Here is a 17052-nt window from a genome sequence, read left to right as displayed (position 1 = left end):
TCATGTATTAAAGTGGGCATTACCCAGGACCTCTTATCATTAGTCCTTAGAGCACAGGAGCAGGCTCCTCCAGACCTTCCGGTAGGTCTTTTGTTTGTGCCTCCTAGGTTAAGACAGCGAGTGTTCCTGGAATTCCATGCCAAGAAGTCGGCAGGTCACCCGGGTATTGCCAGAACTCGGGAGTTGCTATCTAGGGCGGTGTGGTGGCCCTCGGTGGCTAAGGATGTGGATCAGTGGGTTCGGGCATGTGACATCTGTGCCCGAAATAAGACTCCTAGAGGGGTTCCTGTTGGCCCATTACATCCACTCTCTATCCCATCTAAGCCATGGACCCACATTTCAATGGATTTTGTGGTGGACTTGCCCAAATCCTCGGGGATGACAGCCATCTGGGTTGTCGTTGACAGGTTTTCGAAGATGGCGCACTTCGTTCCACTGGTTGGGCTGCCATCAGCCAGACGCCTGTCTGAATTATTTATGCTGCATGTTGTGCGTCTCCACGGGTTGCCACTTGATGTGGTCTCTGACCGCGGATCCCAGTTTGTGGCCAAATTCTGGAGGGCATTTTGTTCCGATCTCCAGATTTCTGTCAGCTTGTCGTCAGGCTACCATCCGCAGTCTAATGGGCAGACTGAAAGGGTGAACCAGTCCTTGGAGCAGTTCCTCAGGTGTTATGTCTCCAAGTGTCAGACTGACTGGGTTGCTCATCTGTCCATGGCGGAGTTTGCCTATAACAACGCGGCTCACTCTGCTACAGGGATCTCTCCCTTCCTTTGTGTGTATGGGCATCATCCTAAGGCCAATTCTTTTGACCCCCTGGACTCCACGCCTGGTGGTTCCTCTGTGGTTTCGGTCCTTAGAGGTATTTGGCGGAAAGTGAAGAAAGCCCTTGTGTCTGTGTCATTAGTGACCAAAAGGGTTTTTGATAAGCGGAAAAGACCCTGCAGCTTCAAATTAGGAGACTTCGTCTGGTTGTCTACCAAGAATTTGAAGTTGAGACAGCCATCTCATAAGTTAGGGCCCCGGTTCGTCGGCCCTTATAAGATCACCAGGGTTATCAATCCGGTGGCATTTCAGTTAGATCTGCCCCGTTCTTTGGGTATCAATAAAACATTTCATTGTTCCCTTTTAAAACGGGCGATTAGTAATCCTTCTTCCAGTGGAAGACCTTCCCCTCTTCTGATACGTGGCCAGAGGGAGTTTGTTGTTGAAAGGATTCTTGACTCCAAGGTGGTTCGGGGTCGGCTGTCATTTTTGGTGCACTGGAAGGGGTATGGCCCGGAGGAGCGGTCGTGGGTGCGCAGTTGTGATCTTCATGCCCCCAGACTGATACGCTCTTTCTTCTCGCAGTTCCCCGATAAACCCGGTGGTAGGGGTTCTTTGACCCCTCGTCAGAGGGGGGGTACTGTTAGGGTCTCCTGCCCTGTGCTGCCACGTCGTCATGGCAACCGGGAGACAAGTGCTAGTGGAGTAACCTGAGCGCAGCTGATACTCCGGTTCGGGTCTTTTGCTGTGCAGTGGTTATAGGCTCTGTGCACGGCAGGGGATCCGGTGCTGGTTTTTGTGCTCACAGTCTGTGAGGTCTGAGTGGGGCGTGGACAGCACCTGCTTTATAAGGCCTCTTTTCAGGGTAAGCAGATGCTGCTGAATCTTTGTTGGTTAGTCAGTTCAGGAAAGTTAGCCAGTACTGTGTAGCTTTGTATTTGTTTGTTGCTTACTGCAAATAGGCCTGGGGATTTGGTATTACACTCTGCCAATCCAGACCTAGCAGTAAGACTGGAGTCAGTCGTTTAGCTTGCTGGGATTCTGTTACTACTCTGTGAACTTAGCAAGTTTGCGGCTGTATTCTAAGACTTGCCTGTCTCATCCTGTCTCACTGTGCTAGGTGTCAGGGGTCAGTTTAGTGGCAGTAAGCTAAAACCTGTGCACTGCAAGTGAGAATTAGGATTGTGGAGATTCTCCTTGTGTCTATCATTCCATCTCTGACCAAGGAGTTTACTGCCACACCCGTTGGTAACCCTTTAGGGTTTTGCTGTTGCCCTTAGCAACAGCATTTCGGGTTCTCTACGTATTAAAACACAACATCTTGCTTTTCCATCTGAGCAGTTCTAATACAAGGGAGATACTCAGTTCCTTAGCCTCTGGGCTTCTCTGTTCACTTTGTGTGTATTTTGTTACCCTATCCCCTTCTGTGTACATTATGTCATATCCCCCAGTTTGTCTGTGAGTCCATCTGTTTTGCATAACAGTTCAAACACCAGTACATTCCTGCAGACACTGGAGTGCATAACAGTTCTGACACCAGTGCTTTCCTGCAGGCACTGGTGTGCATAACACACAATGCCAAAGCCTACTGCACTGTGGAGTGGAGGGGGCCCACCTGGAGTCTGCACACGGGCCCCCTCCTCTGTTAAAACACCCACTGGCGTATTTATAATGTGTGCAGCATGTGCGGTGCACACGGACCCCTTGGGTCCAGTGGGGCCCAAACCACACACCCTGCACCCATTATTTTTCATACTAAACCTCCGGAGTCCTGCGGCGCTGCAGCAGTGCTGCAGAAATCACTGGGAAAATGGTGCGCCATTTTCCCAGTGTTTCACGCATGAGCAGTAGAAAGACAACTGGTAAAAATGTCTGCCACGCCATTTTCCCAGAGATCTGTGCATGCACTGTAGACTCTGGGACAGTGCTAGGGTCCCCTAGGGACCTTAGTGCCTGGAGCATAGCGCTGCCGTCGGCTAGAGAGGAGAGTGCCCAGACAGAGCCTGCACACAGGCCTCCTCCTCTCTAGAAATGCCTCTGAAAACACCCCTGTGTTGAGAGGAGGACAAAACATCTGCTGTCAACTAAGAAGCAGTCCTCTGTTCTAGAAACAACCATCCATCTGTCTTCCCCTTAGGCCTTAGAGAAAGGGATTTAACATTTATTTAATAAAGTTTACTGCCGATATTAAATTGTGCTATCATCACATTTGAAAGTAATGACAGTTGGTCTGAACTGTGACCCCTCCCACCTGTGTCAGAAATGCACAAGAGAGAGTGAGGGGGGTGGTGATACATGCAGTCGGGAGGGAGAAGGATAGGTGCAGAGCATTGGAGAGAGAAAGAGGGAGGGAAAGGACATAGATGGAGAAGAAGAGAAAGGGGAATGTGGAGAGTGGAGAAAAATACAATATTTTAATATATTATTAAAAATGCTTTTAAAACTTGAATAAGTAATAATAAAGAAATGACAATTTATGAGCAGTTAAGTGGTTAATAAAGGTAATTAATCAATACAGATTTTTTCCTCATGAACATACTATCTGCACAAGGTAGTACTATCCCTTGAGAACATGGTATAGTCATACAGTTAAATGGGTTCAGTATGATATACCGGTGGGCAGGATGCCGGCCGTCAGTATATAGACAGTGGCATTCCGGCCACCACTATGTCGGCAGTGGGGCGAGCGCTAGAAAGCCCCTTGCAATCGCCACTTACAGTCTCCCTCTATGGGTGTCATGGACACCCACAGAGGGAGAATAGCCTGTGTGGTATTCCGGCATTATCATTTCCCTGCTTGTCAGGATTCTGGCATCTGTATTGTGATCACCGGGATCCCAACTGGCGGTATTTTAACTGCTTCCCATTTATGGGGGTCATTCCTAGTTGATCGTAGCTGTGCTAAATTTAGCACAGCTACCATCAGGCACTTAGACAAGCGGGGAGACGCCCAGCACAGGGCTAGTCCACCCCACATATCAGTGGTGCCGCCCCCCCCCCCCCCCCCAGTGGTGCAGCTCCTGCGGATGGCCGGGAGAACCTCTTCGCAGCCCGGGTCGCAGCGGCCAATAGTCTGGCCATGCCTGCGTTGGACGAACCGCGCCCCCTAAACGGCGGCTTAATGCCACTGTCCAGCCCCCTCCCGCCCAGCGACCGCCTCTGCCTGTCAATCATGCAATGACGATCGCTAGGCATCGACGGCCAAAGGCCATCTGGCATGCACCGGCGCACTGCGGCGACGGCGCATGCACAGTACCGACCCGATCGCACCGCTGCGATAAACTGCAGCGTGCGCTCGGGTCAGAATGACCCCCTAAATACTATGCACATCCATTATCATTATTATTATTATATTATTATTGTTTTGTAACAGCTATATTATATATGCTACTGGACCTCTGAAATACAAGATAACTATCAATTACATAATGTCAGCTATGTACATCTTGATTTGAAGGACAAACAGGGCGACACATGCATACAATTACAATAACAATATATATAGTTTATTTCACCCCCCTGTCTAGGGATGGCCATCAGTGTGTCCTCCTTCAAAAGTTACCATCGATGGTAAATATGGATTTAACAATTGAAAATTTGTAATGGTGTTCCATTGATGATTCCTGACAGCCTGCCCTAATAGCTCTGTGCTGCAGTGCAAATGTAAAAGCAAAAAAAAAAAAACCCATCAAGCCCACAGTTACCATCGATGGCGTGAAACGATCTGTGTTTCTGCCTTCGATGGTAAAATCATCTACTATTGACGTGGAAGGACTGGTGTTTGCATGTAACGTGTCTAACAGTCAAAGAATACAGACATTACATTTTAGCTTTAAGAATGTTAACAGCATTGTATACTTACTGGTCATATTCTGGTGAACAGAATAAAAATGTATGTACTGTGCCAAGAATACATTAGTGCATGTCATTTGTAATGTAGTTATGTTATATCACACTATGCCAGTCATTGTCTCTGTCCTTGACATAATACTGGAAATCTGAGTCATCAGCATTCACTTAAATGTTCCTTTTCCGACATGAAGCTGGGCTCTAATGATCACTCTCCATTCCCCACCAGAATATACATAGCCAGATTAAGGGGGGGATGCAGGGCATACTGTACCCCGGGCTCCCTTTTGTCAGGGGGCCCCCCGCCCAGAGCACACTGACATCACTAGGTTTCCTTCTTAAGCAGCAGCAGAACCAGCAGCCAGAATGCAAGCAGGACAATATGCAGTGCAGGTAGAGACACAGGAGTATCATGTTTCATGAGCTACCGACAGAGCTTTCTGACAATAAGAGAGATAGGAGGGTGGAGAGAGCAGTAAGTGAAACAGGGATCCAAGCGTCCCCTCCTCCCTGCCTGGGCGTCTGAGTCCTGTGTAAACTGTTATGCAAATAAGCAATTTGGGTCTAGAGATAGAGACACACACAGAGAGTCCTCCTGAGTCCTGTCCCAGTGTGTAAGTAGTACACAGGCTGCTGCTATTCTTGCATGTGACAAGATAAATTATTTTATTTTTCTTTCTGTATTTTAAGGTTAAGTTGTCTTTGTTCCGCTACAAGAAAAGTTTATAAAATAGTTGTCTTTCAATTAGGTGGAGCTTTAACCAGTACCCAGGTATTATTAAACTATTAGATAAAACTAATAAACATCATTGGTTTAAATTTAATATACACAATCCATACATCCCAACATGACCCATTCCAGGAGGGACACAATGCTCTTTACCTGGACTTCCTTCTTATTTTATGATTGCAATCACCTGTGTTGAAACACCTTTCTTATCAATTAAATAGTACAACACAGGTGGCGCCAATCATACATTAAGTGGGAAGTCCAGGTAGAGAGCATTTTGTCTTTCCTGGAATAGGACTTTTTGGGAGGTATGCATAATTTAATATACATCCCCCACTTTCCATCGGGGCCCGCCTGTCTTAAGTGCCCCGGGCAACCCCAAGGCTTAATCAAATGTCAATGGGGACTGGGTAGAGATAGGCAGACAGACAGATAGATAGAAAGATAGATAGATAGATAGATAGATAGATAGATAGATAGATAGATAGATAGATAGATACTGTCAGTGGCGCACCCAGGGGGGGTTTCCGAGCACCCAGAAACCCCCCTCCACTGAATTTTTTTTTTTTTTAGCTGCATGAGTATTATTAATGGCTGTCTAGCGTCCTCTGTAGCCTGCTGTCTTCCTGGTGGCACTTGTAAGTGCAATAAAAGTTTACTTTATTTTAATTATAGTACATATATATCCATGTGCATACATATATACACATGTATATACATACATACATATAAACACACACACACACACACACACACACACACATATGATATATATACATGTGTATATATATATATATGTGTACTGTATGTGTGTGTACATATATATATATATATATATATGTATGCATGTTTAATATGCTATGTATATGTGTATATGTATGTGTGTGTATGTATATATATATATATATATATATGTATATATATGTATATATGTATATATATATATATATACACACAGACACACTAGTTTTACGGACCCAGCATATACTGGGTCACCTCAGTCCCCACCCCCGTGACTGGCTCCGCCCAGTTCTGGGGAAAAAAACCCATTCAAAACCTGCGTTTGCCACTGACTGTAGATAGATAGATAGATAGATAGATAGATAGATAGATAGATAGATAGATAGATAGATAGATAGATAGATAGATAGATCTTAATGGCCCTCATTCCGGTCCTGAAGGATCTGCTGCCATGCCACAAAGTACCGATGCACTGGACCTGCATTGCCATATTAGAGCTGTTGCTTCTGTGTATGCAACAGCGATAGCAATTCCAACTACATCTGAATGAGGACCAATACACAGTAAACCAAGATATACTTCATAAGGTATGTAGTTATGTGGCCGGCAGTCAGGAAACCGCAGGTCAATACCTACAACTACATCCCACCCCCTCACGATCCCGAGAGTCGGCTTGCCGACCAACATGGACTATTCCCACTTATAACAATAGTGTGGGAATAGAAACTGCCCTCACACCCCGCCCCCCCTCCGGCATTCTAATCCCCAGTGTCAGTCACCCATACCAACCCCTTCATAACATTTAATTTGCAAGAATTTAGGGGAATTAAACTGAATATAGTTTTAATGTCTAGTACAACTTATAAAAGTGAAAACTAATGTATAGTTGGTTGCTGTGCAATGTAGTACACCTCTGCGCTACTTGCACTAGGTTTTAATGACGCTTAAGGTGTGTACACACGGTGAGATATTTTCTTACGATTTTATATAGTCAAAATCGTAAGAAAAGTTAGTGCAGATCGCAAGGTGAAAGTCACCTTGTGATCCCAATTCGATTCCGATGCGCGGTCCCGGCATCGCAAGAATAGATAGACTGCGCAGGCAAGTCAATTTTGACTATCTCTATAGAAAATCGCACATAGTCAGAATCACAAGCACATAATGAGTGTGCCTGCGATACTGACTATGTGCCGACCTGGCCCCTGTCGCATAGTGAGAATCGGGCATAGCCCGAATCTCACCATGTGTATGGGCCATTATAGAGTTTGTGGCAACTGTTGGCATGTTAACAAGCTGTAGCTAAGTCCTGTGTACATGTACTTATTACAGTTTGCACTGACCTTTTGTGAAATCTCATTAACACAATAACACCCTAAGGGGGTGACTCCCACTGATCTTATCAAATATTTATAATGTTTTTGTAACTTGTCTTTTCTTCTCCCTTTAAATCAAAAGCCTTAGCATTTTTGACAATCAACATACTGTAAATACGTATGAGCTGGTAATGATGACTGGGACAATAGTCTGAAAAGCAGGAGTGAGTATTGTTGTGCAAACGGTCAATTCCTCCTTTGTTTGTTGCACAACTCACCTCATTATGAGGAAATTGAATTTTTCATTTACTTTCTGGCACATTATTATAGTTGAGCAAGATATTAATTAATGATATGCGGATTAAAGGAGGTCAGCATAAAAGACCTTACTGCACCCTCCTGATTTTTTAACCTCTCCTGGATGCTTCCAAATTTGTCTATGCAGCTTTGCACTCTACATTAATAAAGTACTTTAATAACGATCCAAGTTTTCTACTAGCAGGCAATGAGGAAAGAAGCAATTATGCATACTGTTGTCATAACTTAATCCAAAAATGATATTTGTAACTTCATAATCATAATCAATTACATGAGTGATAGGTACTAAAGTAGTGCCGCTCTCATGCACATCCTTTAAGACCATTTTTTGCAAAACAAGTGCCACTCATTCATCTTTAGACAGGAGAAATTAATATGAGGTTTGGGCCTCTATTTATTACAGAGAGCTTATGAAAAATTCATCTGAAAGGGCTGCTGTGCAATACATTTTTCATAAACCTCTTTCATCAAAAGAAAGGCCGGGCCACATGACCAGATGGTCCCCACAGCTGGGAGTAATAGTTTTTGTTCTGGACACCTTGCAATGCAGGTCCTGCCAGTGGCAGCAGGAAAACAAAAATGTCATTCAGTTTAAACCTAATATTTTAGAATGCATGAAGAAGAGAATACAAACAGTAAACTGGCTGCCTTTTGAAAAATTGATAAATTGACTGATTAAGCCTCTGTTAGTAGACATAACTTATTCCAGTTTGTGTATTTATAAAACAGTTTTAGAATTCTGCACTGAAAGCCTATGCGGATTTAGATTAAACAGTGCCAAAACATAAATCCTGCAAAAGCAACAGTATCATAGGATTATGGCTACATTTAGCATAAACTATAAGAAGTGTTATTTAATGGGGAAAATTTGTAATAAATAATTAGTGTCCTATAGTCAGTTAAGCATTTCATGAAAGGCCCCAGTTAGGAGCCTATTTATTATCATTCACTATTTGCAGCAAACACACAAACAGGGCTGCCACCAGAAATTGTGGGGCCTGGGACTGACAAAATAGGCAGGGCCCCCACACTTTTACAAAAAATATTTTAGGCAGGTAGAGCATGTTATACACATTACCCCGGTAGAGCACATTACGCCAGGTAGAGCATGTTATACACATTACCCCGGTAGAGCACATTACACCAGGTAGAGCACGTTATACACATTACGCCGGTAGAGCACATTACGCCAGGTATAGCACGTTATACACATTACGCCGGTAGAGCACATTACGCCAGGTAGAGCATTTATACACATTAAGCCGGTAGAGCACATTACACCAGGTAGAGCACGTTATACACATTACGCCGGTAGAGCACATTACGCCAGGTAGAGAACGTTATACACATTACGCCAGTAGAGCACATTATGCCAGGTAGAGCACGTTATACACATTACGCCGGTAGAGCACATTACGCCAGGTAGAGCACGGTATACACATTACGCCGGTAGAGCACATTACGCCAGGTAGGGCACGTTATACACATTATGCCGGTAGAGCACATTACGCCAGGTAGAGCACGTTATACACATTGTGCCGGTAGAGCACATTACGCCAGGTAGAGCACGTTATACTCATTACGCCGGTAGAGCACATTACGCCAGGTAGAGCACGTTATACACATTACGCCGGTAGAGCACAGTATACACATTATGACATAACAGCTACTCAGCCAGCCCCAGGCCCCCTTCTCAGAGTCACAACACACACAAACAACAACAATAACACAAACATACACATGATATATGATACATTACATACTTACCCTTTGTAAATCTGTCGTCTCTCCCACTCTGTCTGTGCCTCCTGTACTGAGCTCTTCAGTCTGGCGGCTCCTCTTCTTTCTCTTCACTGGCGCGGCGTGACATCATGACGTCACACCGCGCCGCATCCTAATACAATAACTTTATTAAACAGCAAGCTGCAGCAGTGCAGCTTGCTTTTAGGATCTGCGGCGGGCGGAGGGGGGCGTGTCAGTCCCACCGGTGGTGGGCGCAGCCAAGGACAGTAACACAGGCGGCGGCCGCCAGGATTATAAATGGTGCGCTGTTTGAGCAGCCCGGGCCCTCCACTCTCTGTTAGAATGGCCGGGCCCGGGACAACTGTACACCGGGCACCCCCTTGATGGTGGCCCTGCCCACAAATATTAAGTGTATCACCCAAGTGTAACACGGAGGGACTGCAGAAGATTCTCCAATATCTGTCGCAGCCCCAGACCCCATCGCTGTCAGATGTAGTGTACCAAGCTCTAGAATGGGTTAGCCGCAGTAGCCTATAGGCTACCTTTCACAAAAATGACCACACATGTATTGTCAGCGGACCGCAAATGCAAAGTGACACAGTTTGGTTCTGATATAGAAATGAAGTGACCGCTAATGTAATCACTGCACTTCTTCTAACACATCCCGTGACTGGCTCCTTTCGGAGCCCCTATTCCTGGATGTGATTTTTAACACATCCATATGGTACATCATTTTATAAAGCCATAAAAAGCGGAGAAAAAAAATACAATTGTTGGGTTTGAAGACTGATAATTGATACATTTGCCCCTTAAAGTTAAGAGTAGATGCACCTAAAATGTTCAATTTTGCACCTTGTGAAAACCATGTGGCTCTGCAAGGTGGGGGTTAATGTTAAATGTGTCCAGTATTTGAGTGCTGCAACATGCCTTATAGCAACTGTCTCATTATAGGTGTGGCCACATCACAGCCTCGGGTGGAGGGAGAATAGATAGCGTAGCGCGCCACCGATCCCGCAAGGGGCTCATTTGCGCTCGCCGCACTGTCGGTATGCTGGCGGTCGGGCTCCCGGCTCCGGTATGCTGGTCGCCTGGAGCCCGGCCGCCAGCATACCATACTACACCCGCCTGAGTGTGTGTCCAGTGCTTCTGAGAAGACCCCAGCCACTGTTAAAACACACTTGAATTACTTTGTACTATGCTGAATGGGAACATATCCACAACATCCATGGGGTAAATTTACTAAAAATTGGAGTCTGAGGGCCATGCAACCCAATGGGCATTGCTACAGACCGCCCGCAAGTTAGAACGTGAGTATTTACCAAAGACCTTCTAAGCAGAAACCAAAAGTGAACCTCATCAGTTCTTAAACACTTACCCCACTGAGGAGCTGCCGTTACCCCCCTGTGGTTTAAACATGCTGGGAATGGTCAGAGGATGGCAGCTCCCACACTCTGACTAATCTGAGCATTCATATTATTAAAATGTCAGTGTCCACTAGTGACTAGCTTTCAAACAACCCACTTGCCAGAGGCGGATCATTTTTCGGGGGCAGGATTGCTGTAGCATCTTGGGTGGTTTGTGGCTAGTTCTGAATCAGCTACTTAATTAAACTGTGTTTTTCTGTAATTTAATGGGGGGGGGGGGTCAAGATAGCATTTTCTATTCTAAAGTGTACTTTTTCAGTGGAAATGTTGTTGTTTTGAGCTAAATCAGTGAGGTGCAATCCGTCTGGGATATGCTGCAATCCTGCCTGGATTTGAAACCAGCCACCTAGTAAATTTATCCAAATGTGCCAAGCCAATAACAGTACACATTTGACCACAAGGCAACCGTGTAACAGTAGGACAGCCCTCTGAAATCTAGACTGTCCCAGAGGATCGTGCAAAGCAGGCATTTTTTAGTGTTTACTTATTTTTATGACCTACAAAACCAACTTATTTTATTTTTACATTAATTATATTAGCAGGTCATTGTCCCATACAAGAAGATCACTTTCAAACCTTCAATGTACTGAATATCCCAATGACTGATTATAGGCTATTCGGGGGACAGTTGAGGAGTCGCTGGTTACTTTGTTGACAGTGACAATATTGCAGCAGAATGCAGATGGCACTATCCCAAAATGGTGCAAATTCTACATAGATCATTGTTACTCTGCGTACATTATGGGGCATATGCATCAACTTTTGGGGGTATATTTACTAATGTTCGATTTTGGGTATAGGGTGATTTTGCATTTAACTTGCATTCGATTTTGCATTTGGAGATTTACTAAAGGCAAAATCAAATGTAAAATCGAATCTAGGCCCTCATTCAGCTCTGATCGCTAATGTCCGAGAATCGCAAATAGTCAATTATTGGACATTTGTGCATGTGCGAACCTTCACAGTGTGCATCATTGAGATTGCGCTGCGATTAACAGCGGTGGCTGTGGGGGGTGCAGCAACGGACCGTTGCAGGTGAGTGGTCTTGCCAACGCAGTCGTGGCTGGACCATTTTCGGGGCTGCTGCATGACGTCATACGCAGTTGCTCCAATAAAGAAAATGGTGGTGGTGTAGCTGCATACTTATCCATGCTGTGTACGCAGGGGGGCATCTGCTATTCCCTGGGCAGCAATACGATCGCAATTAGATTGCGATCGCAAAGCTGGGCGGGACTTGGCATGCTGGGCAGCCTTACCTTGTGCTGGGTGTACCCCAGCATGCGATCTTACTGAGTAGAAGATTCTGCTCTTTAGCAGAATCTGCTACTCAACCTGAATAGGGTCCATAAAACCAAATCCCACTCAGAATCGAGCATTGGAAAACATCGGTACTTTCACATAGACAAACATAGAATCCCCTGATTTACTAACAATTAAATTGAAAATCAAACACAAATTCGAACTACAACTACCCAAAATATAGACTAATAGCAGTTTAGTTCTTGAACAACATTCTGTTCCCTAAACCTTCATTATAATGTCTATGCAAGTAGAGATGATGGACGTTATGCTAATGTTTTTTCAGTTAATTGCATGCTCCAAAGTCTAATAGCGATGCCACTTGCACATTCATCTTTATGAAGAGTGATTGACAGTCAGATACGTTTGTGTGTGTTGATGGGGGAGCAGTCATTTTTGGGGCATGTCACTGGATGCGCCTGCAAATCCATACTCAAGCAGCGTGCCTCTAGTACCTCTGTTCAGGATGTCATGCTGTGTGGCCTTTCACTTAAGTTGTGCTACTGATTATCAATGGATCTGCGTGTGCTCTGGGAATGTGTACGCAGTTGCTGTGCCTTTGCGATTGCTCTGCTGAGCGTCTCTGTACTTTTCAGGGATGGTGGGTTTATTAAATCATTTTGCATATCCTCAATGTGCCCCGTCGCCATAGCGTCTGTCCATGAATCACGCCAGATATTAATAATACTGAAAAGGCTGTATGTGACAGGCCTAAATTTATTGATTTTAGATGTTTTTATCAATTTTAAAAGAAATCAAGAAACACTTGAGGCTTTGTGCACATCTCTAATAAAAAGGGACCCAAACATGTGGTTCTATGTGGCTGTAGAAATGATGTGCCTTATTCAGAGATGGACCAAGTGCACATCACTCCAGGCTGCGGCTGAGGTGGCACTGTGTGCGATGATGCAGGACTCATTCTGCACATGCACTGAACAGGTCCTGTGCATGCGCAGGTGCCCCAGAATCGGAGAGATGCACAACCAGAAATTTAGAGAAACCACAGCAACTTCTTGCATGTGATTTATTTGGACCAATAGGAATAAAGTAGGAAGTTTTTTCTATTTTGTATTCAATTTCATAGGTTATAGGTGATTTTGAAATGGACATCCTAAACCAAACACAAAGTCACTAGTCAAAATCAAAGAACATCGAATTTGATTTTGAAATCGAGTGCAAAATTGAATGCTAGTAAATGGGGGATTTGATGTGTGAACAAGATGTTCAATTTGATTTGATTTTAGTCGATTTAAATCGAGCATAAAATTGAACATTAGTAAATATACGCCTTGGAGAGAGAATAAGTGGAGAGAGATAAAGTCCCAACCAATCAGCTCCTAACTGCCATGTTACAGGCTGTGTTTGCAAAATGACCGGTAGGTCCCGGTTGGATGGTATTTTATCTCTCTCCACATTATCTCTCACTAAGCAATAATGGATCATGCCTTAAAACTTGAAACGTATAGAAAATGGCATACCCGCATGGTAAAAACAATGCTGTAAGTGATAGTGCCACCAGAATTCTGCTATTTGTTTCTGTCGACAAAGTGACCATCAACCTCACATTCTATTCATTGGCGTTTCTGTTATAGGTGCAGGGTGTGTGGTGCACATGGGCCCATGCCTTTGCTTAAGGGTGGCCATACCCCCTGCATCAAAAACAAGCCAAGCTGTGCCAAACAGTGCCTTCCACTCCTCCTTGTTAACCTTGTGTCAGTGGCGCAGTCTTACTGGAAATGCCTTCAGAAAGATGGTGCAGACCAAGAATATGGACTGTGCCAGAACCTTTGCTATCTTCTGTGCATATACCATCTTTTCAAATACATAGATGGAAATATGGCACCACCAGCATGTTATGGGTAGAGCTGCATGGGAGTGCCCCCAGGCTCCTCCTTCTTTTAATATGCCTCTGGTTCTATACCCATCAGAAACACATGGGCAAACAAGAGCTTAAGGGGGTATCCAATTAAGCATTAGGTATCACTGATATATTTTACAGGAACATTTTACAGGAAGAGCAACACGTCACACATATGACAAGTGGGATGGAGCAGAAGGCGCAGCATACCAACTGCACGCCTACTGCCAGGTTCCTTACCAACTTCTCTACCAGCGCTGGTCACTGCCACTGATCTTGAATTGTACTGTATCCAGTGCACACACCCAGAGCTGTTTCTTGCGGCGGGTGAGGCGTGCCTTTGCACGGGGCACCTGCCCTGGCTCTTTTGATGGCTTATGGTGTTCCCCATCCTCCCCGCTATTACTACTCCACTCAGGGGGCAGAGTTTTGCATAATGACGCATTTGCAATGTGACATAATGACGCAAGTGCGTCATTATGCGAAACTCCGCCCCCGAGCGGAGTACTAATGACAGGGTGGAGGGAGAGCCAGGACACAGCAATGGGCAGACTGGCTGGCAAATGGGCAGGCAGGAGGAGGGAGATGCTGACGGGCGGCTGGGCGGGCACTGTAAACACCCCAAAGAGCACTACACAGCCCTGGCAACTAGCATTACACAGCCCTGGCAACTGACATTACACTCTGTAATGTCAGTTGCCAGGGCTGTGTAATGTCAGTTGCCAGGGCTGTGTAATGCCAGTTACCAGGGCTGTGTAATGCCAGTTACCACCAGTGTTGTGTAATTTAGACAGCCCTGGAAACTGGCATTGCACAGCCATGGCAACGATCATGACACTCGTCCCATAGCATGAAACCCCTGGCAACCAGCATGGATGCCAGAGCATGAAACCCCTGGCAACCAGCATGACACCCAGCACGTAAAACCCTTAGCAACGAGCAGGTAATTTAAAAGTAATTAGAAGCTTTACTGTAGGGCATAATGTATCAAGGGCATTGCGGTGAGTGGCATAATATGGTGCAGGAGGCATTACTGTGTGGGGCTTAATATGGTGGATTTTTTTTTCCCCTGTGGTAGCCATGATCTGTTGGTGCAGGGTCAAAAACTGGGGTGTAAGGTAGTATTTTCAGGTGAGACCACGCCCATTTTAGCAAGGTCACACCCATTTTAGCAAGGCCACTCCCCATTTCTGGAAGCACGCACACATTTGTATTTTTTATATCTATGGGGGGCACATCTTTTTTATGTCATAGGTGGGGGGCGCATTTTTAAATCTCCCACTGGGAGCCAAATTGGCTAGAAACGGCCCTGCACACACCCATAAGCGCTCATAGGCAATAAGAAGTCTGTGGCTCATAGGTCCAGCAGGGAAGACAATCTGGTCTAGAACCGCATGGTTTAAGGTGATCACTCAAAGATTCACCTTAAACCCCCTCCCCCCCCCAACAAGCACACACCACCTACTAATACACAGTGGGAGTATAGTCAACACTGTAATGGAAAGGGTGTTCACTAAAAGAACAGACCCGAGCAAGTAATCTCCACCATCCACAGAGAAGCATTGTGACTTCTCAGTAAACTGATTGGTCTTTTAGAACTGGTCTCCTCGATTTACTCTACACAGAATTTACACCCATGCACAATACATTGATCACACATAAAATATGGACACAGTTTATAATTGGACCGCCGGTCACTTAACTGCATCCCTTTATAATCACCACACAACCAACACAAGGACACTGCTCACATACCACTATCCTCATATTTCCACACCACAAACATTAACAACCTCTCTCCCCCACCGCTCAATCCATATACAAACACAAACACACAGACCCTTCCAACACAGATCCAACATCCCATCTCCTTGCACCCACACCTCAGAGTGAGTGCCATTCTCTCTGTGTAGGCAACTATGTGACCATGGGGAACTAAAATGGCCATCTTGTCGTTTTCTTTACTAGTTTGTACCATGTTTTTGCATTTTAAATATTCTTCTTCAATAAATATTAGAAAACTATAAATGAAATAACAGTGTATGGTAAAAGTTGTATCTGAGAGATGGAAAACAAGAAAATTGTACTGTACAACTGCTGAGTAATGGAAAACATGGGACATTTCCAGGGACAGCTCTTAAAAATCAGAGACTGCCCTGGAAATGTAAGGACAGTTGACAACTACAGTATTCTGTATAATAACTAACTAGTAGATTAGCTATATTCATATTTATTCATAAAGTGAAGTATAATACATTCTTTTACTAGCATATACTATTGTGCCCCACTTAGTCACTCACCTTTCTGTTGACCATAGAAGGACGGGAACATGACTTACAGAGGTCACTCCTGATATGCAGATGTAGAACATAAGCGAGAACCCAGGCAAAAGCTGCATGATCACTATAAGAGGAGACCTGAAGGAGAATGAACATGTAATGCTAACGTAACCAAGCAGAAGGGGAATACTGTTATAGCTGGAGTAGTCGCTGAACACAAGTTAGTGTGCATATTGTTTTATGTAAACACTGCAGTCAGTTGTGTATATAATAAATAGAGCAATCCTTCTGCTCTCTTGCTGTGGGCTGAGAACTTGCTGTGCATTATATAAATGATGATTTACAAATTCAATGACTTGATGAATGGTCTATATATAAAAGATTAAACCGTATTTATTGTCATCCATTTTAGAAAAGTGACATTTATCATTTTTGATGAAAAAAAATAGCTGCTGGTTCTTTAACTTTGGAGATTACATTTCACAAAATAAAATCCACTCACAGATTTTGGTAAATTTATACAGTTACTTTATAAAATCCTGATGTTATGAAGGATAGAAACATAGGGGGTCATTCAGACCCGATCGCTGATGTGCGTTTTCGCACAGCAGCAATCTGGTCTGAACTGCGCCAGCGCCACAGTGCGCCGGCGCACGCCAGACAGCCGACGGCTGTCTTAGGCCAGCGATCGCCTCTGCCTGATTGACAGGCAGAGGTGGTTGCTGGGCTGGAG

General features: G+C 44.7%; 1 protein-coding gene across 1 annotated transcript in view; it reads right to left on the bottom strand.

The window, feature by feature from the left end:
* LOC134932613 (V-type proton ATPase subunit S1-like) overlaps positions 1-16485 on the bottom strand; it is a 163382-nt gene extending 146897 nt beyond the window's left edge. The window contains exon 1 of the mRNA XM_063927180.1: positions 16341-16485. Within this exon, the coding sequence (XP_063783250.1) occupies positions 16341-16438 (98 nt within the window). The 5' untranslated portion in view covers positions 16439-16485. The remainder of the gene's footprint in view (positions 1-16340) is intronic.
* Positions 16486-17052: the final 567 nt, after the last annotated feature.

Source organism: Pseudophryne corroboree, chromosome 6 (assembly GCF_028390025.1).
Source record: "Pseudophryne corroboree isolate aPseCor3 chromosome 6, aPseCor3.hap2, whole genome shotgun sequence".
In the NCBI taxonomy this organism is placed as follows: Eukaryota; Metazoa; Chordata; class Amphibia; order Anura; family Myobatrachidae; genus Pseudophryne; species Pseudophryne corroboree.
Note: the sequence above shows the minus strand (reverse complement) of the source record. Positions and strands in the feature narration are given on the sequence as shown.